Source organism: Emydura macquarii, unplaced genomic scaffold, assembly GCF_026122565.2.
Source record: "Emydura macquarii macquarii isolate MOO-44397 ecotype Brisbane River unplaced genomic scaffold, CSIRO-AGI_Emac_v2 contig_1254, whole genome shotgun sequence".
Classification (NCBI taxonomy): Eukaryota; Metazoa; Chordata; order Testudines; family Chelidae; genus Emydura; species Emydura macquarii.
The window spans coordinates 2,452,483-2,476,024 of record NW_027131391.1 but is presented as its reverse complement, the minus strand read 5'-3'; the positions used below and the strand labels follow the sequence as shown (position 1 = coordinate 2,476,024).

At 47.0% G+C, this 23,542-nt stretch overlaps 1 protein-coding gene across 2 annotated transcripts in view; it reads left to right on the top strand.

Annotated features, from left to right (window-relative positions):
- CABP1 (calcium binding protein 1) overlaps positions 1-23,255 on the top strand; it is a 32,837-nt gene extending 9,582 nt beyond the window's left edge. Inside the window, exons 2-7 of one of the 2 annotated variants that reach the window (XM_067550281.1) lie at positions 13,460-13,636; positions 17,308-17,338; positions 17,893-18,036; positions 19,503-19,612; positions 20,208-20,355; positions 22,649-23,255. In XM_067550281.1, the coding sequence (XP_067406382.1) occupies positions 13,460-13,636; positions 17,308-17,338; positions 17,893-18,036; positions 19,503-19,612; positions 20,208-20,355; positions 22,649-22,674 (636 nt within the window). In that variant the 3' untranslated portion in view covers positions 22,675-23,255. The remainder of the gene's footprint in view (positions 1-13,459; positions 13,637-17,307; positions 17,339-17,892; positions 18,037-19,502; positions 19,613-20,207; positions 20,356-22,648) is intronic. The other variant, XM_067550282.1, reaches the window with a different exon arrangement.
- Positions 23,256-23,542: the final 287 nt, after the last annotated feature.

Below are 23,542 nucleotides of genomic sequence, written 5' to 3'. Positions count from 1 at the left end.
AGGGTGACCAGACAGCAAGTGTGAATAATCGGGACAGGGAGTGGGGGTAATAGGCGTCTATATAAAAAAAAGCCCTGAATATTGGGACATCTGGTCACCTTAGGTATAGACCATGGACAAGTCACCCTGTTTGTGCCTTGTTTGCCTATTTTTATAGTGGGGATAATAATACCTACCTCACAGTGGGGTTTGTAGGCTTAATTCATTAATGTCTTTCAGTTTCTCAGCTGGAAGGCACTAAAGATATGCAGAGTATATTCACAGAGTCCCCTGTGTGTTATGAACTCAGTAAAACATGGTTTCACTAGAGTACTTCCATGCAGTCTACCCTTTGCTCAGCAGGGGGAAGAATTTATCACATTAATTGCTTCTAAACAGCCTGAGGGATGGAAGCCAGGCACACAGAAGCACTGAGGGGCAATGGGCAAGCTTCCTGCACACAGCAGCTCTGCCAGGGAGCACTAATCTTTGTCAGTGATGTATTTTTAAAATAGATCTTTATTTTAAAAGGATTTGGTAAAAACATCAAAGTAAAATCAAGCTAAACAAATATCCATCATTGCTCCGCTCATCAAATACACAGCATAATATCTAACCTACTGACATGCATAAACCTGCTGGTTGGATCAGGCTCACCTTTTGAGAGAGAAAAAAAAATTAAGCACCATCTAAACTAACCCATTGTAGATTTCAAGGACCATGTATTGCCTTGATTTATGTTTGATGAAATCTCATTGGAGTCAATAGGTTTGCACAAGATGTAAATCAGGGAAGAATTTGGCACCAGGTACAGTGCAAAACCTGTGTATTTGTCACCAAAATTAGCTGTGGTTCATTCCAGCATCACAGCTCCAGTTGCTGTTTTCCTCTGATGAGCCATGAGTGGTATTGATTTCCAATAACAAGCAACTGCATGATGTGTATCCAGTAAAAGATGCTTAGCTAACTTTGGGCTGCCTTTTAATTATTCAGTGTCATTCGTGTGACCTTGCAGATAATCAGCAGGGTCCATAAACCTGAATTGCCTTTCTATTCCAGTTCAAGATCCTTTCTTGGACTAGAGGCAAACTGTTACAATTGGTGTGGTCCTGTGCAATTGTTTAGTAGCCTATTGTACCAAGATGAGGCTACCAAATCCAATATACTTGAGACTAAAGTAATTGTTAAATCAAGGGTATTGGCATATTCTAATCTCTACATGACCTATCCCTTACCTAACATACTTGGCACATCTCTAGTCCCCCAAATCACCTGGAAGGGATATACATGGATCACGTCATCCCACACTGATACGCAGCCTCCACTCTGGGGTGGAATGTGGCAGCTATGTAATGCTGCACAGCAACATGACACAACCATTCGGGACAGGAAGTAAAGAAACCTGTATTCAGATGAGAAGTTGCAAGGGGATTTAAGAAGGCAGAATCTGATCACCTGAGTTGGAATTTGACCAGGAGACCTCACATTGGCGTTAACACCCTGACTCTTACAAAAGGTGCCATTGGATCTTTAATGAGTGCAAGTGATTTGGACCTTGGTTTTATGATGGCACCTCCAGCCTCACACCAATCTGCAATGTCATACGGGGGTATTGGTTTAATGCTGACTCTGAGGCTAGAGCACCACCTGTCTCGTCACCAGCACCACTCACAGCAACACCTAGTGTCTCATCCAGGTATGGACTCGGGCTGACCCTGGGATCAGAGCACAAGTAGTTCTTTCTGCAATGTCATGTTTTTTTCAGACAGTGAGACTGATTCTCATTTCCCCTATTTCTGAGTTTAGGGCAAGTATGGGCACTGGGGAGAAAGGTTCTTTTAAACTAGACAGCCATTTCCTCTCCAAAGTGTGTAACTGAGATTCTGGCCCACTGCTTTTATTTGACTAGTTTGAGAGAGAACTGTCCTGAGCAGCAATTGTAGGTCAAGGGTCTGATTCTTTGGAGGTTCAATTTTGTTAACAGGTGTTCTGGTTGTGTTTGAATCTGATCCAATCAGTGTAACACAGAGGAGAAACACTTATATCATGTTATGGTCAGCATGAGTCAGCAACAGACACCTAAGAGTAAAGAAGGTCCCAAACTCTTCAGGCAGCTGTACTTGCCTGCTAGACTAAGACCGTCCCTATACCAGCCTGTGTCCGCTGGTGCCCCCCATTCAGTTATACCTGCCTTTGCCTGACTGGAGCATAGTACAGCCCAAGCTCCATTCCTTGTTGGAAAACGCACAACTGAATGGGAAGCAATAACATGTCAGGGCCTAACACAGAAGGAGGGAAGATGACCAGTCTTAGTTTTTTGGAGGCCCAGAGCTGGTACCAGTGGTTAGGAGCTGTAACAGAAGGGCCGTTGGGTATCACTGACAATGTAGCTCCAAGGATGTTAATAAATCCTAATCAACAGGCTCATCTAAAGTCATCCAACAAACAAGATTGCATTATGTCTTGCTACAAAACACAGAGTGATATAGCCACCATTTGAAGGGTGAGAAGGAACAAGGTTGAAAGTTAGCAATACAGATGCAAACTCATGGCAAAGTAGAGAAAGAATTCAAAACCACAGGAGGTGGAAACAACATGTATAAGTGGGGTAAATTAAACAGGCAGGAATCACTGTTCAGATGGGATTTCTCAAGTTAAAAAATAATGAAACCTTCCAAGTATATAATGGGCCAAATTCATCCCTTAGGTTGCTCCATTGACTCCCATGGAGTTACACCAGTGATGAGTTTGACCCTCATACACATATTCCCATCAGAAATTAAAACACCACACTAATATTTTTGTTATACCAGTCACAAACAAAGGTCTGATCTAATGTGTCAGAAGATAAAAGATCACATATTGTAAGAGACCTGAAGTTTGACAAGGAACAGGAATGCTTTTTCCTCTGCAAATTGTTATTTGCCCAGAGGAAACACTTTTCTCTATGCTGCCAAGCGAGGCTGCGATCTGACAAATTCCCCTCCTCCCCTCTCACATCTCAGATTCGGAGTTGGTTTTTGATCTTTCTCTTGGGGCTCTCAGGATTCTCTGCCGCTGGAAGGAGCCCCTAGCAGCTGCCACTGAACTAATCACAGCTGGTTCCAGCAACATTTTTCTTTGGAAAGAATATCCTCTTTAATATCTGTATCTAAAGTGTCAGTCCCATGTTTTCTCCATAAGCAGGGGTGTCTTAGATACCTGCTATTACGGGTGAAAACCTGGTTTGCTAGTTTCCACCTCTCTCAAGAACAACATTGCTTTTGATTATAGAATCTAGAGATATAAAAGAATGACAGTATTTGGCCATCTAGTCTATCCCCCTGTTCTGTACCTTGCCCAACCTCCATGCCAGGCTCCTTCCTGCTCCATGCCGTGGTCAGTTTCCACAACAAGTTTCTCCCTCCTGTATGCTAAATTCCAATGCCAAGCTAAGCATTTTCTTGCTCCTTGCCAGATTCTACATTCACGCCAGGCTCCATCCCCCATCTTTGGAAGTCTTAGAGGGGATGTAAGGACCCAGGTGAGATCTGAATCTCAACAAAAGTCCAGTAATGTTTCAAAAAGTTTTATGAAACAATTCCAGACTTTTCTGAAGAAAAGAAGTGTGTGGGAAAACACATGTGCACACATCTACATGCACCCACCTTCACTCACCCAGTGATGTGCACCCACACAAAACACTTGTACACACATATCCTTCTGCTACCTCCTTGGCTTCTTTTCCTTGCAGCAGCTACAGAGGTAGAGGAGGGGTAAGGACAAACTTTACTGGCCTTTGCCTTTCTGGCTCCTTCCCTCCAGATTTCTTAGTGCCCCCTCTGCCATCTCTGATGCCACATCTCATTGCACATCACTAGAGGTGCTGAGGATGGGAATGGGAATCTGATTACAGCCTGTAAAGTGAATTGGCTGCTTAGGATGTACACCTCTGGGTATGCTTAGGCTCTCTGCTTCCTAAATTGGAGGCTTGCTGGACAGGTGCTCTGTTTCTTTTACTTTAGATGAGCTCATCTAAATTTAGATGAGTTCTAGAATTGGGATTGAAGATTTAGGATTGTGCCCATGTTGCACAGGTGAGTGCAAACTGAGTCCCATCCCGGACACACCATTCCCTTCCAGATCTGGAAGTGCTGCTCCTGGCCCTTCCCTTCTGCTCTGTCATCTGTCCTGTCCCCCTGCACTTCCCTGTCTTTGCACTCTCCCTTAGCAGCTTGGATCATTTGATTAATCCTTCTGCCAATGCCATCTCTGGAGATAGAAGCCTGGATAAATTGCTCCATTTCCTCCGCCTCTCAGAGGACACAGAGGAGGCAGACACTGATCAATTGCGGGGCGTTCCTGGCCACCACGCTGCCTGTCATGGCGAGATTCATGAGCAGCCGGGAGGTGATTCTCTTGTAGTTTTCCTCTGGAACTGGAGTCATTTTTCTCAGGAAGGAGCTGAGATGCCTCACTTGCTATGTGGCAGCTTCTGCTCAAGGGAGACAGGCGCTTTGTCAATAAACAAGGAGCCCAGGGACAGCTCCAGCTGACAAAGAACATTATTAACAGCCAGCAGCGTGACCCAGTGTAGATCAGCCCTTCATTAACATCTCTGAGCAGTGCAGGCTCGAGCTAGAAGCTACATACATAAGAGAGGAGGAGCTGGGAGCTCCCCCATGGCTAGTGCTCCCTATAACTCTCCTGCTGAGAGAGGCTGGGACTGGAGCAAACTCCCCCACAGCCACAGGGACCTGCATTATCCCCTGCATCTGTGATTCTCAAACTGCGGCACACAAATGACAGAACAGACAGCAGGCCTGATTCACTGATGCTGCTGCAAGAAGGGGTGAATTACAGCTCTTTGTGCCACCTAGTCCCCTTCAACTCTGAGGAAGGGTGGGCTGTGTTACTGCCATTGTGCTCCCTGTAGGGATTTTGCAGGGATTGGGAAAGTGGAGGTGAAAGCAGCTAAATTTCCCATCAGGGTTCCATAGGGCCCTGCCCATAGAGTCTGCTGAGGGTATGCCCTGATCACTGCTTCCCTATCCTCCTTGCCCACGCCCCTCCAGGGTTAGATAACCCCCATTTGACCTGAATGCTAGGCAGTTTCTGGCCAATTTCTGCCACCACCACCTCCTCCATGATGAATTTTCCATCTTGGAGGCCTTATGTCTTTCAGTTGCGTGTTCAACCATGTGCAGGATCTGCCCCAGAAAATGCACTGGAGAAGGAACTCAAGAATATTGAGAGGCTGGGTATAGGGTGCGGCGAGGAGGCTGCTCCACATGATTTCACCTTTGTGAGATAATAGCAGAATAAGGAGTGATTCCTGCTGGACTGGAACTGGAGACGCTGTTGGCTCCTTTCACAGTTAGGGCTCCTAAGCCAATCCTTTAAGTGACTTTTGGTAGAAGAGACCACATGGCTGTGGAGTAGCTGTGACTTCTCTTCACACCTAGGGGTCCTACAGTATTCCCCACAGCTGGGTAGTATGAAAGCAGAAAAATTACTTCTTTGCTGTTGTCTTCTTTGCTGTTCATCCTTCTCCATTCTTACAATCCTGCAGGTGAAAACTCATGACAGGAGAATAATCCTATGTCTCCAGAACAGCAGCACAGGGGCTGAGATCCTGGGGTGGATCCTTTCACAGCTGTTGTTGGAACCACACTTGTGAATAATGTCATAAAGCAGTTCAGCTGTAGGTGAGAACTCCTAAATCCCCTAGCAGATGAATGCATCTTTTAAAGTACAGCTGCAACTCCAGCATCATCTCTGTCTTTGCAGTGATAGATGGAAGCGGCTCTCTGTCCCATCATCTAGTTATTCTTGTGACTCCACAGCCATGGTGGCTTGGTATTTAAGGATACCTCCACCATTACATTCAAATCCCTATTGTCTAGGATGGTGGTGGATCTGTTCTGAAATTTAAACCTGCCTTCAGACTGAACGTTCTCAACCTTCTCAAAGTCTGAGACCTGAAGTAAACTTGTTTGAGACTTGAATCCCTGTTGTTTCAGGGGTATTGCATTACCCTGTGATGGGGAAGGTGGAAGATTCTGTTATCTCCATGTGCCTTTCAGTTCAGGTCCAGATGTATGTGTTGGAAACCTTAGATTTTGAGGGTGTTTGGAGCTGGGAGTTTAGCTTAGTTCATTGCAGATATGGGGTGATCTATGAAATTTGGATCTGGAATCTGAAGTCTTTCCCACTACATCCCCAAAACTTGGGGCAGTCCAGCTCTGTGACAAAGCCAGTGGTAGGCATAAGCAGACTAAACAATTACTTAGGGCCCCAAGCAGCTCAAGCCCCCCAACCCCCAATTCATTATTTGTATGTGTTGTGTTGGGGGAGCAAAAATATTCCTGCCTAGGGCCCGCAATGGGCTAGCACCGGCACCATCCAGGGTTTGGGTTAGGCTCATCTCTGCTCACATGTGTGCAGGGAAACCCAGCTTTGTTCTCTAACTACGAAGGCAGGGGAGACTCTGGCATTTGGCTGCCACTTGGTCTCTCCTTCACAATGAAAACTTGCTCTCTGGAGGTGGAGGGGTTTGGGAGTCACTGGTCTGCTGCCTTCAGCTGCTTGCTTTGATCATAGCAGAAAAAGAGCAGTACAGGAGCCAGCCCCCAGGTCGTCTATTATTTGTAGAGCAGGAGCAGGTCCCATTCAGATAAATGGTCCATTGCTGTGCTGGTCTGAGCTCCAGACTCTGCTCAGAGCCTCTAAGTGGATTGCCTTCCATCTAGCCTGGCTCTTTGGTAATTGAAAAGCTCAGAGTAGTTGGAAGGGGCGGGGGAGGAGATGCAGAATGAGATGTTCAGGGGCTATGTGGACCCAAAGTGGCCAGATTCCCTGGATTCATCACTGAAATAATTCTTATGGTGCCTCTCTGCTTTAATTTCCCCTGAATCAACCCTCTCCCATGAGTGAAACAATCTTCACTGCAGATTGAGGGGGGTGGGAGGGATTTGAGCATTAATCTGATGTAGATTATACATCCACCTCCCTCTTTCCTCCCTCTCTCTTCCTTTCCTTCTCTCTTTCTGTTTCTCTCCCCTCTCTCTCCTTCCTGCTTCATCATTTCAAGAAAGTGAACATAAAGTAAAAACACAGAGAGAGAGAGAGAGAGAGGCAGAGAGAAAAAGCCCCCTGAAGAGGGAAACCCCAGCAGCCAACAGCTGTTTGGATTTGACTGGTGCTGCCTTTCTTGCTTTGCTCCCAAGGAATACCTTTAATGGAATCAATTGCCTCGGTTCCTTTATAACCAGTCCATCGGAAAGGCAGACTCATCATATTATGGGCAACTGTGTGAAGTCTCCACTGAGAAACCTCTCGAAAAAGGTATGTTCCCTGAATCGAAGTGCGTTGTGCGTGTTTCAAGCCCTGCGTCTTGGGACGGGTGACGTTGCAGATGGGAAGGGAAGGTGGGAGGAACATGGAGACTTGTCTGCAAAGGATTCAGATCCCTCCGTAAGTTCTTTCCATAAGAGTTGTAAATGCAAGTGCACTATTCAGAACCTGTGATGGTGAACGCCAGAGCTAGTGTGTGAATATGTGTGTACATATGCATGCTTACAAGCAGGTATGTTTCCATCCATGTGTTTAAGTGTGTGTGCGTGCATATACATGCATTTGTCCACTTGCATGTTTGTGCGCATGAATGTGCACAAGCATGTGGGCACGTGTTTGTGTACGTATTTGGTTATACATACACATGTGTGAGTATGTGCACACAATTGTGTGGGTGTGCATGTGTACAAGGTAAGACACATCTGTCTATCAATGTGTGTGCAGGTGAAGGTGTGAATATTTGTGTCTCAGTGTGTGTGCAGACATGCATGTGAAAATGTGTGAGCACACAAATTTGTATGCAAGTGAGCACATGAATGAGTGTGTGTTAAGTGTCTGTGTGCATTTGTGTGTACATCTGTATGTATGTACATAGTCACATATGTGTGTGCAACATCTGTGAGTTTGTGAGTGAGGATGTGTGATTGTGTATGCATGAGTGTGTGTCCACACGAATAAATATGTGTGTGCATGCCTGTGTGTGCATTTGTGCCCGTATGTGTGCACTTATTCTTGGGTGTCCTCACGTGTGTGTGAATCTGAATATCTGTGCATTTGTATGTATCCATGTTTGCATGTATTTGTATGTATCCATTGCACATGTTTATGTATCTGTGCGTGCCTGCTTTCTGTGGTATGTGTGGGCATGCCCATGTATGAGCACATTTGGCCACGTTTGCTCAGGTGTGTGTGTTCATGCTTTCCCTCGTGTAAGCATGCCCTATGTGTACACACATTCATGCCCACCTGTGATGCCATGTGCGTCTGTTTGGATTTAACCCGTGGGCTGCTGTGGGCTTAGATCTCAGAATGGTTCAGGAATTAATAAGATTTAGGAGCTGTGCTGCTACTACGGGCTGAACTGGCAATGGGAATAGTTCTCCCCCGGTCACTGTGCGTATCAGGATGAGGAAGGCGTTGAGATAGGATGTGCCCATTAACCCAGCTGGAACAACAAATTCCCTTGCGGATGCTGAACCAAATAATAATTCACCACAAAAAAACTGCTTGTTTCTTAAAGAGGGGAAGATCTTAATAGGCAGTGGCACCTCATGGAGGGAGCTCACCACACAAGGCTTCACTGGCAGTGAAATGGCACCACCATGAGGAAGCCATGGTGAGGAGGCCTCACCAGCCGTGAACTGGCCCTGCCACGAGGACACTCTCAGTATGGAGGCCTCGCTAGCAGTGACTTTTTTTCTGGCCTTGGGTTTGTCCCTTCTGTGGGGCAGCACACTCTGCTGTAAGCTCAGCTACCACAAACAAGGCACAAGTGTAAGTTAAACTTGGAGTCTTTCCTTGTAATGACAGAGCATTGCTGTAGCAGGACCCTGCTGACTGATGGGGTTTGTAATGAGGCAATTCATTCCAAAGCAGCTAGAGAGTGCTGAGCTCTCCCTCTTGGTCAGTGTGACCTGGGGAAGAAGCAGGAAAGGCACTTGAGGTTCCGCCAACTGGAGGTGCCTAAACTTTGCAGATCTGAACGGGCCATTCTGGCAATTTGCAGGCTGCCTCCAGTGCACAGAAAGTAGAACAGACTGTACCTGCACTCCTCTCTCATGCAGTGCAGAGATGTGGTTTGCAGAGAATACAGGTCCAAGCATGCAACATGCCCTGGCTTCGATCAAAACGGAGCATTGCATTCTGGATCTTGTAGCCCAGTGGTTCCCAGCCTGTGGCCCGCGGGCCTAAAGTGACCCACGGAGTCTTTCAGAGTGGCCCGCAGCTCCCCTCCTACTCGCTGCAGAAGGGAGCCGCTGCCGAAGTGCCCAGGCAGAGTGCATTGCTGGTGCAGGTTCCTTGCTGCAGCCAAGGGGACGGAAGATCAGAGCTCTTCTACCCTTGGCTGTAGCAGGGAGCATGGCAAAGTGCTCCGCCTGGGTTCCTATGCTCTGGGGTCCCTGCTGGAGCCAGAGGGAGGGGAGCACTGATCTCCCGTCCCCCTGGCTGCATACTGCAGAAAGGAGCCACTGCCTAGGGACCGGAGTGGAGCACACAGTTTCCCTGCTGCAGCCAGGGGGACAGGAAATCAGTGCTCACCTCCCCTAGCTCCAGCAGAGAGCAAAGCACTCTCCCTGGATCCCTAGGCGCTGCCTAGAGGAGCACTGATCTCCTGTCCCCCTGGTCACAGAAGGAAACTGCTGCCTAGGGACCCAGGTGGAGCACACGGTTTCCCTGCTGCAACCAGGGGGACGGGAAATCCTCCTCGCTGAACTCCTTGGAGGGGGCAGGGAGGGGCTGCTGGAGACCGGTGGCCCTTTAGGATTGTAAAAATTATATTTGTGGCGATCGAGCCAAAAAGGTTGGGAACCACTGTTGTAGCCTGTATAGCCCTACCTTTATCTGTATTTAATCCTTTATTCCTAAGAGCCATTTTATGTGATGCATTCTGCACATAGTTCCAAAGGCTAGGAATGGAGGGATTAAAAAGATGAGGATGCCCACAGGCCGCATTCTAGAACTGGGCAAGCTGCACTTTGCCCAGCCCTTTGATTAAGGCCTCAAGGCCCAATACTGTGAGGTGCTGAGTCCCCTAGACTGCTGTTGACCTCACTGCATCCTAAAGTCACTGAATACCTTGCATGATCAGACCCTTAAATGACATAACTTCAGACTGCTGCTCTGTATAATGCTTCGTCTGTCATCCTCAGGTTTTAACATTGGCAAACTGAGGGGAAACTCAGTGAAGAAGAAGAGGTGGGACATGGGCTGAGCTAGGCTTTGTCAGGGACATTTCCCCCATCCCACACAGCTCCATTGAGTTTTCATGTCCTGTTCTGAGACTGAGGAGCCACCTTGGCTAGAATGGTGCCAAGCAAGGCCCTCTTCTTGATTGTGTCCTCCATTTGTTCCTTCTGAACACGGCCTGTCGAGAGGCAACAGGGACTTGAATGTGACTAGGAGAACAGGCGTAGGAACCTGGAGGTCTCTTGCTTTGATAAACCTTCCTCAGGAGAAGAAGGATGGATTAATTTTTGCATGACACAGATGCTGCCTCCTGCACTTCCTTTGAGCGTCTTTTGGGCACCTGTTCAAGCAGGGCCTCGGTGACAGACAATCCTCTGTCACCCAAACACTCTCCCTAGTAGCTTCTCTCACTGCAGCACTCCCAGCCCTTTTTATTGTGGAGGCAGCACAAAAGTAAAGCTGTGTATATACGAGAGAGGGTCTTTACACAGACAAACTGAGACTTCCCTGAGTCTCCCTGGAAATGCTGAATGCGAGGGCTGTCCTGAGAGAGCGGGGAATGAGCTCTCTGGCAAACAGCAAGACAGCAAGTTCAGAATAATTTCTCAGAAGGACAGGATGGCACAGGGGTTGTGGTTTGGAACCGGTGTATGGACCTTTTTCACTTTTGCCTCCTTGGCCCACATCTGTATCTGATTGATAGTGACCAAAATTCATTCCCATCCTGTCTTTTTTTTGGTAGCCCCCTATTTAGTGCACTGTGCGCCAGTGTCCCCACAGCAGTAAACACCACTGTCACTGCGCTAATTGACAGGCTCAGCAGAGATGCCTAGGTGCAAATGAGATAAATCTCAGCACTCAGGCGTGTCCCTTGGCATCAAGACTGAGGCACGTTGCTAAGGGAATGTGGGGAAGCCTGCCCTGCTTCTGCCTCTGCAATGCTAAATAGAAAGCTTCATTCTCCAAGGTACTGAGTTTGAAACCTATGGCCAGCTCTACAGCCTCCTCTCTGGAGGAGTCTGGCCAAGTGCTTGTATCATCCCAGGAACAGCTATGGGTTTTTTACTGGACAGGAAGGAAGAAGAGCTTGAGCCGACCTTACTGTTACCTTGCTTCCATCAGTACTCAGGTCTGCGCGTTGCTGCTTCTGCCACTAACAGGTGGCTGGCCTCATTTTGCCTTGTATCTCTCTCTGGGAGGAGCTGTCTCCTCTGCTTTGGCTTGATGTGTTTGTGGGACACATGAGGGAAGGGAGACTTTCCAGCACCACACTGGGATGTGGGGGAGAGGGGCAGCAGCAACGGATGCTCTGTAGGGCAGTTCTAGATGAGCCCTGTAAATGACCCTGGGTCACTAGTGGCAGAGGGTGGCGGGGATGCTCACAGGTGTCACACTAAGACAGAGAAGTCCCATTCTCTTTCCCTGCACTACCTGGGGTTTTATGGATCAGCCTCTTCTGTGTCTCTGGAAATTCCCTCCTCAGATTTGTGATTTCTGTCCACATAGGAAAATAATAGGCTAATCTCATCCTTAGTGGAAATCCACTGACTTCATAATAAGATTGAGAGACTGGGTGGCTTAGATAGTGATTAGGAATAGGTTTTAGAACCTTTCACCTTTCATTTGGCTTCAGTGGAATTACACCTGTGACAGATTTGGCCTGATGTTTTTATTTTCAATCTGTCATATGTTGAAAAAGGCTCTGGGAAAAAAAGCTGATTATTTGCAAACTATGTTGTGCCAAAGTGATAAATGTTCATGTCATTATCACACAAATGTCATGACAATTATCTGTGCCCATGATGTGCCAGGTGTGGATTGATGTAAATCTGTTATATTTGTAAGGATAAAAGCTCCTCATCCGCCATGTATAATCAGGTGAAGGGTTTCCTTCCTATCTGTGAGTGCAATTAGGACCCTGTTATGCTATTTCCTTTCTTTTGTGAGTTTCTTTTTGTGTTATATTGGTTTTGGTGCTTTTGCTGGATAGTCATATGACATTATACATGAGCAGATTGTCTCAAGACTGTGTTTAAAAATGTAAACTACAAAGCATGTGTGCGATGCAGTAACATATGGTAGATGCAGCAAATAGCTACAAAAAGTGTGAGCAAGTGTGAGTGGGATGCACATGTGGCCTGCTTCTCAGCCTTACAAGAAGAAATTCATGATTTAAGAGATGAATCAATATAGAAAGACAATGGCTGCAGACAAAATCTCCCTGATGAACTCTAGGAATGCCATCTGTACAAGTAGGAGCTCCTTCCTGAAGCAGAACTATGATTGTATAAAACCAAGGGTCCTGTGGGTAGTGCTGGTTTTTTATAGCTGCATGGGAATTGCAGGATGAGACATTTCCGCCACAGCCAGGGAAAAGCATTTCTATATAAGGAAAGCAGTGGCTCCTCAGTGTAACCTGGAGTTCCAACCTTGGATTCTATTCTGGAGCCCCAACTGGCTGGGATGTGTGGACTCCTTGAGCTTGGTCTGTGAAAATGCAGTGCAGACAAGGCTTATGGGACTGGGATTGACTGGGACTTTGGGACTGTAAATTACCAGAATAGACTGATACATTCTCATAGCCTCAGTCAGTTATTGCAACTAATTAGGATTGTAATTGTCTGGAACCCAGCCCGCTGACACTGTAAATGGCCCTCTGACAATATTGATATGTCTGTAGTACAGGTGTTAATACAGAGCTGTTGAACTGTGTTGCCTGAATGTGACTTGAAGCCTAACTCGGTCTCTCTGTTCAGGTTCTCTGCCTGCTGTTCAGTGAAGGCCCTGATGGAAGTTTCTCTCTAAATAATCTCCTTCTGTACACACACAGACTGTTATGTCTGGATGTGCTATTCCCTTGCAGCCCACACATGAAATCATTCACTCTGGGGCTGGAGATGGGAGGGACAGGAGATGTTCATTTTCTATCCTAACCCTTTCGTCTGTAGCTGGAGGGAGGTGTGCAGCTTTGGGAGATTTTGATGTCGTTTCAAAGTGAAATCTTCTTGGTTGGCTGGACTTTCATCAACCATTGAAAGTGAACTCCTCTACCTACTGCTTCTATACAAACTCGTAATAAACTGGTAGGAGGGACCCAGCATGGAAAGATGAAGGAAATTTAGGGCTAATTACTCTGTCAGGAAGCCCACTAAAACATCAAATCAGATCAAGGACTGAGAGACATAGGGAGGTAACTTCCTCTATTGTATTGTTTACTTGCTGCTGATTGACTGGGAAGATCCGTCATGAGGAGAAGACATGCTATAAGGCTGTCCAGACGAGTGAGGAGGGGCCGTCAGCCTGCGAGCACCAAGGTCCACTCATGGTGCTGGCCCAGAACTGCGCCGTCATGCACAACCTGCTGGGGCCAGCATGCATCTTCCTGAGGAAGGGCTTCGCAGAAAACAGGCAGCCTGTACGTAAGTTACACCCTGCTGGGAAAGAAATATATAAAACACAATGCCCATGTTGCCACAAACGTGCAGTCACATGCATGCCTACGTATATGGGACTGTGAGATCCCCCAGCCACAGGTCACAAATGTACAGCCTCACACCTGTAAATGCAGATTTACAGACTCATGTACATACCCAGGCATGTGTACTGAAAGATGTGTGGAGATATCTTGGCACCGAGGTAGTAGGCATTGTAGAAATATGTATATAGATGGATAGATCAGTGCGCACTGAAACACTCACAGTCATACTAACTCAGATATACCTGAGAGGTCCAAATTTGAAATATGATACTCCAGTGAGACATCCACATCCCACACATAGAGGCTCAGATGAGCACGCAGGGCCTAATTGGCTTCAGGGCCTATATTTGCTTCACTGGATTTGGTTCTCCCATCAAGGTGCTCACATTTGAAAACTGGGCCCAGCAGTACACAGGTGAGCACACTCAAATATGCCCTGAGATGCATACCCATTCACATCCACTCTGACACACGAGCTCAGACGCCTATACACGTTCATGCACACTCTCATGTCTGCACAAGAGAACACATACATGCAAACCCCAAAATATTTACCTGTTCACACACCTGCAAATAGTAACACACAAACAAGTACCATTCCCTACATACACACTAATATACAACACACATACCTATATTGATATTTCCATATGTACATACGTACATATGCATACATACACATCCATTCCTGCAACCTTAAAAATATGCACAAAAAACACATCTGCATTCAAATTTAAGTAAATACACACAGACATGTTAAATATACATAGACACATGCTTACATACAGTACATTCACCTAACATAAAGCACATATACCTGCACACAAACATTTAATACCTAAACTAAAAGGTACTTAAACACATCTACAGACACCATATTATTAACACAAACATATGCACATATGGGTGATTAGATGTACACACTTGTATACTCTCATCCAGTACATTACATGCTTCTCCAGTCAAACTAAGCTCATCCTCAACCTCTGAGATTCATGGCAGTTAAAATATAGTTGTCAAATATCCCTCCATAATGAATCTCTGTTCTATATATTCACACACAAAGACACCCTTTTCCTTAGCTGGAATAGAATCCATGACCTTTAGTTCTAAACCTAGTCCCTGTCCACTTTAGCTGAAGGCAAATCACCATTAAATATTGCTCATTGTAAGGTTTTTATCCCCTGCAGCCTCCAACCACTAGCAGGCAACCTCATATTCCCTTAGCCAGTTCATTAAAAAGCATGTAGAAATATTCTCAAGCAAGTGCACACTCATATATACTGGCACACAAACATCTACACAATCACGTGTTTATACAAAGAAGTGGATCCAAATTTCATTTAGAATGCCAATAGCTTGCAGGTGTCTATATCCACTATGTTCAGCGACTGGAAATTCATATCTTAAGAGGCTCCAGAGACAGGATCACAGACATCTCTGACAACAGCCCTGTATGGAGCGAATGTATGTTATAAACAGCTGTTCTCATTGGCTCTTTAGATCAGCAGGAGTTTAGAGTGCATAGGACAGAAATAAATGAATGCAAGAAAGTTTCTTATGATGTACTGGTTGATGATCACCACTAGTGCACTGTTAGGACCTGAGCTCTCTGCACATGTGTATCTCTTTTTCCATGTGTTCTCCTCAGAAAGCTTTACACTGATTCAGATGATTTCTTCTTAAGCAGATGTTTTCCTATTTAATTATTTTAAGGGATCTTCCTGGGACTTTAAAACAGAAAATCTCCTCATGACACCAATTACAGCTTGGGCTAGATTTTCCAAGGGACCTAGAATGGCCTCTTTTTTTGCGCACACACAGTAATTGGCTCCCTCCAATGATATAATCTGCACATACAAAGAAGTGCTCACATCCTTCTATGTGCAAATGTCTCTGTGTGCAAAAATAGAAGCCAAGCTGAAAAAGTCTTGAGACTTCCTCTTGGACAGTCTGGTGTGTTCATGATGCTGGCTATAATGGGGTCTCAAACATCTACTATGCTACAGCCTGATCTTGTGATTAAAGCCCAAGTCTAGCTGGCAGGAGACTTGGGTTCTCAGCTAGACTTTCCACAGATGCAGTGAGTCTGAAAAATAGAGGTGATCATGATGCCTCTGTATCTTGGACAGTCATGATCAGGCTGGTGGTGCTCAAGAATGATTCCTGGGGTAGATGTGCAAAGTGTTGTCTCTGTAATTCATGTGTCTCTGTAATTAATTATGATATATCTGATAAGAAGGCAAGGAGGCTTCCTGTGCCTGGCTTAAAATGTATGAATTCTTTTACAAATCAGTGCCTATGAAAGCAGAAGAAATGGGATGACATGTTTGAAATTTACCAGATCTGTGAAGGATGAAACTGCAGAGTTAGAGCTCTCTGATTGTTCCATGCAGCACAGAGATGCCTCTGGGAAGGTTATGAATGGCAAACTGATCACTTCTCTGGCACAGCCCCTTTTTGCATAGACGTAAATCAGCATGTGTCCTAGTTTGCTGTGTTCTTTGGGCATCTGCCCCTAGAGTTACCACAGAAGCCTGTGGTTAATTAGCAAGAGCTCATCCTTATGGAACTGATCAAGGGCACAGTCTCCAGAGAGCTGTGATGAGGCTGCAGACCCCTGGGAGATGAGGGGAGAAGCCAGGACTCAGAGAAGAAAGGAAATGTTGTCTCTGTTTCCAAATTCTCAGATATTTTGGATTTGCCTAGGAGCTATGAGTGGAGTGAGAAGGGGATTTTACTAACCAGAAAGCAGTGCATTTTCATGCTCATCTTTTCTTCCTCTTGGTGCAGCCTCTGGAGTTTTCCTATACTCTTTTGCATCCCCCTCCCTCTGAAAAGAAACACAAATTGGATGTTTGAAGTTGCAGTGTTTCCTGATCATGGTGAATCCTTGTCCTGTTTTGTTTGTAGATGACCTTGCTGCTGTATATTTTGTTTCTCTGCCTACGTGTCCAGGTTTGAAATGTTTGTATCTGGAGTGAGCTCACAGCTTTTACAGTTCTAGCCCCTGACAGCAGGAGTGGCTCTCAGGAATGGCATTTGGAGAGCTCATGGCTATTTTCCTTCCCAGCAGCAATCACTATAGGCTTGCTGGTTGTGGGGCAGCTCACCGCTGTTTCCAGACCCAGACATTCCCAGCAGAGTTGCTGTAGGGAATACGGTAAGAGCTTCAGAGGAGCTCCAAAATATAGCTGTGCCGTACTCTGATACCCAGAATCACTGTAGGGGCATGATATAGACACATTGTGAAGGCTCTCAGTGCCAGCTGATACATCTGGAGTGGAATCTCTTTGAGAAGCCTGTGTTGCACCAGATGCGAGGTGTGGAACAACACTTCTATTTGGCCACATGGACAGCAGGCAAAATGGAGAGGGGCTTCCAGAGAGAAGTGCAGGCGATTGCTGGCATCCTCCTTGTAGGAAAGGGAGTGATGCCAAAGCCTTGCCAGGTAGATGGGATTAAACATGTCATCACCTCCTTGTTTCTTCTGTCATTTTCTTGCTTGTGCATGATGCTCCCAGGCCTGTCTGTCCTCACAAGTGCTGTTCTGACACCACTTCCCTATCAAGCAATTGGTTTTAACAGAAGATGTTCTCTCATTGCAGGACAGAGAACTGCGACCAGAAGAAATCGAAGGTAAAACTTTGTCCCTTCATCCGTGTCTCCCTTTCTCTCTGCCCAGTGAAAACATACTGCTGGCCAGACTGGCCACAGGGTCGGTGAAATCTCGGGTAAAACAAAGTAGAAGCGCTCACAGCTGCACCCATTCTAGCCACTCACAGAAGAAGGCATTGTAGAGAATGGTGCAGGAGTGCTGACTTTGGAGCAGCTCACACACACTCCATCTGAAGGAGGGACTGTAAAGCATAGTGTCAGAGTGCTGATTTTGCGGAAGCTCACACACTTTCTCCATCCAGGAGTGCTGACTATCTGACAGCTCAAAGACTCTGCAGTCTGAGCAGGGACTGCTGTAAGGAATGGTGCAGCAGTGCTGGTGTGGGGAGGAGCTCAGAGTTCCTCCAGTTCTAGCTTTTCTCCGAGGAATCTGCAGGGGGAATGTGCACCTTCCTGGAGAACATCTCTGAGATCTTAGCATTCCAGAGTGCTACTGACTCCTTGTGGGGGTGATCTGAGAACTGTGTCTAACACTATCCCTGATAGCACTGTCCTTATTGGGTTCATCCTGACAGAGTTAAGAGAAGCCTTCAAGGAGTTTGATAAAGACAAGGATGGGTTTATCAACTGCAGAGACCTGGGGAACTGCATGCGAACCATGGGCTACATGCCTACTGAGATGGAGCTCATAGAGCTATCCCAGCAGATCAACATGAACTGTGAGTAATATCCCTCACCAGCATGTTCCCCTGTCATTGCCATTCTCTGCCTCTGTGCTTTGGGCTTTAGCTGTCATCTGTTCCTGAGTTCCTCTTCCTTTGTTCTCTTGTCTGCCTGCTGTCTGTCACCCATTCTCTCTGCTAGTCCATCTCTCTGCTTGCCTGGTTCTCTGGGCATCAGTTAATTTGCTTGTCTCCAGCCTTCCAACCTACCTGGGTTTGTAGATAGTGAGGTACAAGACAAATGTGTTGAGACAGACACATCAATGTAGGACTGCCCTTTGTGTGTGTATTGTTGCAGTGTTGTCCTTGATATGGGAGTTTAAGGCCTTGGTATGCAGCTGCTGCAAGTTGTTGTATTGAACCTGGTCTAAGAGGGTGTCAGGCTGGGCAGTGTGTGCTGAGGAGAGAGACTGAGTGGTAAGAGGAGGGAGATTCTTTGGTGTGAGGGTGCTGATATGTAGGAGCAGAGTGCTGGGATTTCCATCCTGGCAGGTGAGTGTACTGAGGAGATAGCTCTGGTGCGTGGGTAGTGATGGGCTGAGGGGCTACCCTCTCTCCACTCTCTCTCCACCTGAAAGGTGGAATAATTGGTAAGTGTGTTGGTAAACATGTCTGTGATTGGGTGTGGCTGTACTGTATTTCCTTCCATCGTCAATTCTTTATCCTTCCACTTGTCTGCAGCAGTGCTGTGTGGTGCCATAGTCACGAGTGAACAGGAGTATTCACTAGACATGATTTGTTGTACTCCCCGGGCTAGAAAGTGTCAATCGTTCAGAGAGGGACAGAAACAGTACCATGTGAGAATAACGTAACAAACAGCAGATGACACTGGCACTGGTCCCATGTGATCCATTAGGTCACAGTGGTGATTTGACAAACAGATAGGAATCTGAGAAACTGCTCACCAATGCAGCTAGCTCAAAAGCAGGAAAATGGATGGATTTGTTGAATACACTGTTTGTTACAAATAGCTTGCCCAGTTCTGGTGTTGAGCTTCTGGAATAGATTTTCTCCCCTGCTCCAGTGCGGTATAGGGCCCATACAGGAGATTCAGCTGGCTGAGGCAGAATTCCCTTGGTTCAGAAACACCAGCATAAGCCTGCCATGTGCTTGCCCTCTCACAAGCCCTGAGATAGGGTGTATACTGGGAGCAGATCCATAACACACAGTGCTGTGTGGGTTCTCAGCTGCTTGCAGCCCACAGGCAGCCTGGGAGGGCTGCTATAATTTAGAGGAGCTGGGACCATTTCAGCCCAATCCAGAAGGTGCAAAGATGGTGATGCTTCTCCTCCCTCTGAACTGCATCCTCTGCTGTGCCTCCTGGAGAGGCAGACCCTGAAACTCCCATGAGAGGCTGGTCTCCAGTGGAAGCCATGTGTAGACTTGTTACCCTGGGTACTTGGCTGGGTTAAGGCGGAAGGGTATATTAATGTCTTACACATAAATTTCCCCTTGATCCCAAGTGGGCGGCCATGTGGATTTTGAAGATTTTGTGGAGCTGATGGGACCAAAGCTTCTGGCAGAAACTGCAGATATGATTGGTGTAAAGGAGCTACGTGATGCATTCAGAGAGGTGAGCACCCCCTGTGCTTTGTGACCCCCTTCAGAGAGGTGAGGGCCCTCCTGTTCTGTGTCACCCCTTCAGAGAGGTGAGTGCCCCCCCATTCTGTGTCACCCTGTCAGAGATGTGAGGGTCCCTTCTCATGTTGTAAAAGTGGAGAGAAGGGGAGAGCAAAGGCAGGAAAATGAGAAGACCCAGCAGAGGAATGAGGAGGAGCGAGCATATACATTAAAGAGGGGCCTGAGAAGGAAAGAAGAGAAACCAAGTCTGGAAAGGAGAGGAGCATGAGGAGAGAAACGGGGCGGGTGGGGGGAGGCAAAGGCCCAAGAGGGAACAAAGTGGGCAAGCACAGCAATAATGTGTGGGGTCTGTGAGGAGAGGAAAAGGACCTGAGGGAACAGACTGGCACCGGAGCAGGAGGAGAAAAGAAGCCCAAGGAAAGAGAGTAGGAGCGAAGAGCGACTCAGAACATCATGGACAAATATGTGCACTCAGGAGGGGAAAACATGGGACTCAAATCTGGAGACTGTAGGTACCCAAGAATATAAGTCAGGGTCCACTTCAGCTAACTGTGCTCTTTCTGCTGCTGTTTGTTGCCTCTCTCCAGTTTGACACCAACGGTGATGGAGAGATCAGCACCAGCGAGCTGCGGGAGGCCATGAAGAAGCTGCTGGGGCAGCAGGTGGGCCATCGGGATATCGAAGAGATCATCCGAGATGTGGACCTGAATGGAGATGGGCGCGTGGATTTTGAAGGTGAGAAAGAATGTTCCACTGTCCATCTTCACTGGGTCAGGCAGGATTTCAGCTCAGAGACTGGGTCATTGCCCTACTCCGGAATGGAGGAGGGGAAAAGATCTGCATATCCTAAGAGGCCCAAGTATGTGTGGCACGAGGTGAGAGACAGCTGGGTCAGAATCTCCTGGGGTTTGCCCATAGTTAAGATAAGGTTATTGGGGGAGAGATAGCTGGTGTAGGAAATTCCTGATTAGTGGTGTCTGGCTGTACTACTCTTCTCAGTTCATCTCATTGTTAAGCATGTCTCCATGGATTTCATACTAGGACAGATTGTCCCTGTGTCAGAGGAGAAACCTGTGTGGCCATGTGCAGCCCTGGTTATCTCTGTGTAATGGTGGATTTCTGTTTCCTCACTGCTTCAATGGGCCTTGAGGAAACTGCTTTGGCTTGGCATCTGGGTTGCATTTTCTCTTTGCCCAGCTGGGTTTGCCATTTCCCTTAATGCAGCTGCAGCTCATTTGGGTTTTGTGCATAGTTAATTTTTGCATCTTTACCCTGGAAGATGGTCACTTTTCAGACTATGTTGCTGGCACAGCAGATATGTGACTTGGTGTCTTCCTAGTTTGAAGTCCAGGCTTGGTCTCCCACTCTCCATGCGGGAGAAAGCTGGGGACACTGAGCAGGTGTCATGCTGCTTCACTAGCTGCCTATTGTTTCATGGCAGTCCCTGCTTGCCTTTAGGAGTGTTGTTAGTGGAGATCTTAATGGGGTTCCGGTTTCCCAGTCAGGGGAAGGGGTTAGAGAGATGTAGAGGTTAGTGGATGGATGTGTGTGTAGGGAAGGGGGAGAGTGTTTGAGAGGATGTCAGGCTGTTCTGGCTTGTATTGTGTGGGGAATGAGAGACTCCCCCTGCACTAGAGGGAAAGCAGAGGAACTAGAGAATTAAACAAAAAGGGACCTGTTTGTTGGCTCCATGAGCACTCGTGGGACCACTATATTGAAAACAGCCTTGTTCCTTTGGACTTTAAAGATACTCTGAAGCTACAAGTGTCTCCTGTGGAGAGATTCCAAGCTGCTGTCTACAGAGCACTTACTGGTTTTCCAGAGAGCTGGCTGGTTTGTGGCACTGGCTGTCCTTGTCTCCCGCTGCTCAGTTGTACTAGACAGATAAAATACACTACACATTGTCCTGATTGCGGTAGTTGTTCCCTGGATGTTACTCCATCATGAATAGGAGGAGTTGTCCAGGAGACCATTGCTGTATTAAGCTGTTGTCCACACTATGAAAAGACTGAGAACACGTGTTCTACATGATACAGGGACTGCTTCACCACTGCCCTGGCACTGGAGGAGTCATCCAGTCCTGTGCAAACAGAGTGCCAAATGGGTGTAAAACAAAACCAGTCATATCTGGGAGCACTTTACACTCCCGTCGCACAGGTAGGTGGAAGTAACTCCACATAGGACAGGGCAGTGGGGAATCACCCGCAGGGTCTCCCTAAAGCTCACACATCTCTTCAAGACTGCAGTGTCCATCAGAACAAAATTGTCTCCACAGAAAATCTACCATCTCCTAAAGCTGCAGTAACCCTGAGAAGTGGTGTCTCCCTAAAACGGCAGTATGTCTCTGAAATGAGAGTCTGCTCCCAAAACTGCAAAGACCATTGGAAGCAGTGTTTTCTCAACAGCACTGTCCACCTGAAATTGCAGTGCAGTCTGGGGAGATATTACTCTCATGGTATGTGTAACAGCAGCTGGGCGAGTGCTTCCCAGTGCGGACACAAATTAGTGTGCTAAAAACAGCAGTGTGGCTGCAGCAGTGTGGGCTAGCCACCCGAGTACAGTCCTGTCCGATGCCCTGGGTACGTCAGACAGCTAGTCTGAGCTGCCACCTGTGCTGCTGCGGCCACACAGCTATTTTAGCATGCTAGCCTGATCAAAACTAGAACTTTTACATCTCTCCAAGCTGGGAATCACATCTCCCAGCTGCTGTGTAGACAGACCGTCAGTGTCCACCAAAGAGTTTAGTGTGGAAATGAGACATCACATTGTTTTAGGGCAGGAGTTCTGAATCACAAACTGCCCTGTCCTTGCTCATGGGATTATGTAACTCTCTGAACAATTCAGCAGGAAGCAAAGCCCATTTTGCGTAAACTCTCCAGTGTCAGTAAAGGAACCAAACCGGTGAGCAGTGTGGGTGAGGTTTTCCATTTGGCTGCATAGTATCTCAAGATGATGAGAGGTGGGATGGGAGTAGTTTGGTGCAGTTGATGTGTTCTCCTTTAGCCTTTCTGTTTGTCAATGGCTGCAGAGTTTGTTAGGATGATGTCCCGTTGAAGATTATGCTCATCTGAAGAGGAACCAGAACCTTAATGAGGGCAGAAGAGGTCCTGAGTGGAGCATCTAGCCCCGATGTTCCCATGCAAAGGTTTACAGGCTGGCTGCGTTTGAGACAGTGTGAGATGACCCGCCTCTCCTACCCCAAAATGGTCCCCACACCTCTTCACCCTTTCACACTGTGAAAGCTCATAACCTCCTATAACTGGAACCGTTCCTCGGAGAAGGCGACAGCAGGAAACTGCAACGCCAGGACAAGCCATGATGTTTTCAGGAGACGTTTGCAACTTTAGAAGCCTCCCCGCCTGCTTTTATTCTCCCACCAACCACTGCAAAGCAAGAGAAGGAGAAATCCTCTCGGAATGGAGGATGAGAGAAAGCCATCTGGGATCGGTGGCTGCAGCAGGTCGTGCTCTGCACCTGTTGGTTTCCTTGGTGAACTGTGTCCGTGTTTGCTGTGTGTGTGTCTCTGTTCGTCTGGAGTTATTTATGCCTCCCCGGTACATTCTTGTGTCTCCGGTGATTATGTTTACTAAGAGCAAATACATGTTTGGAAAAAAGATGATAAATGTGCAAACTGATGCTGTGTGCAGCCCTGGCCTTTCTGTGGGAGGAGAAGTGGGCTCGTGGGAGGAGCATCTGCCAACCAATCCATTCCAACCAGTCTACTTTGGGACCCATGTTGTGGCTGAGTGGAGGAGCTGGAGCCAGGGGAGGTAGATGCTGCTTGTTGCAGGGTTGGTGACTGGATGCTGTTTAGCAAGAGTGATCCCTCCAGCCATTCTAGACACAGGCAGTGTGATACAAACACAAGGTAAACCTACTGCCAGCTACCAAAGACTTAATGGGCTAAATTCCTCCTTGCTGT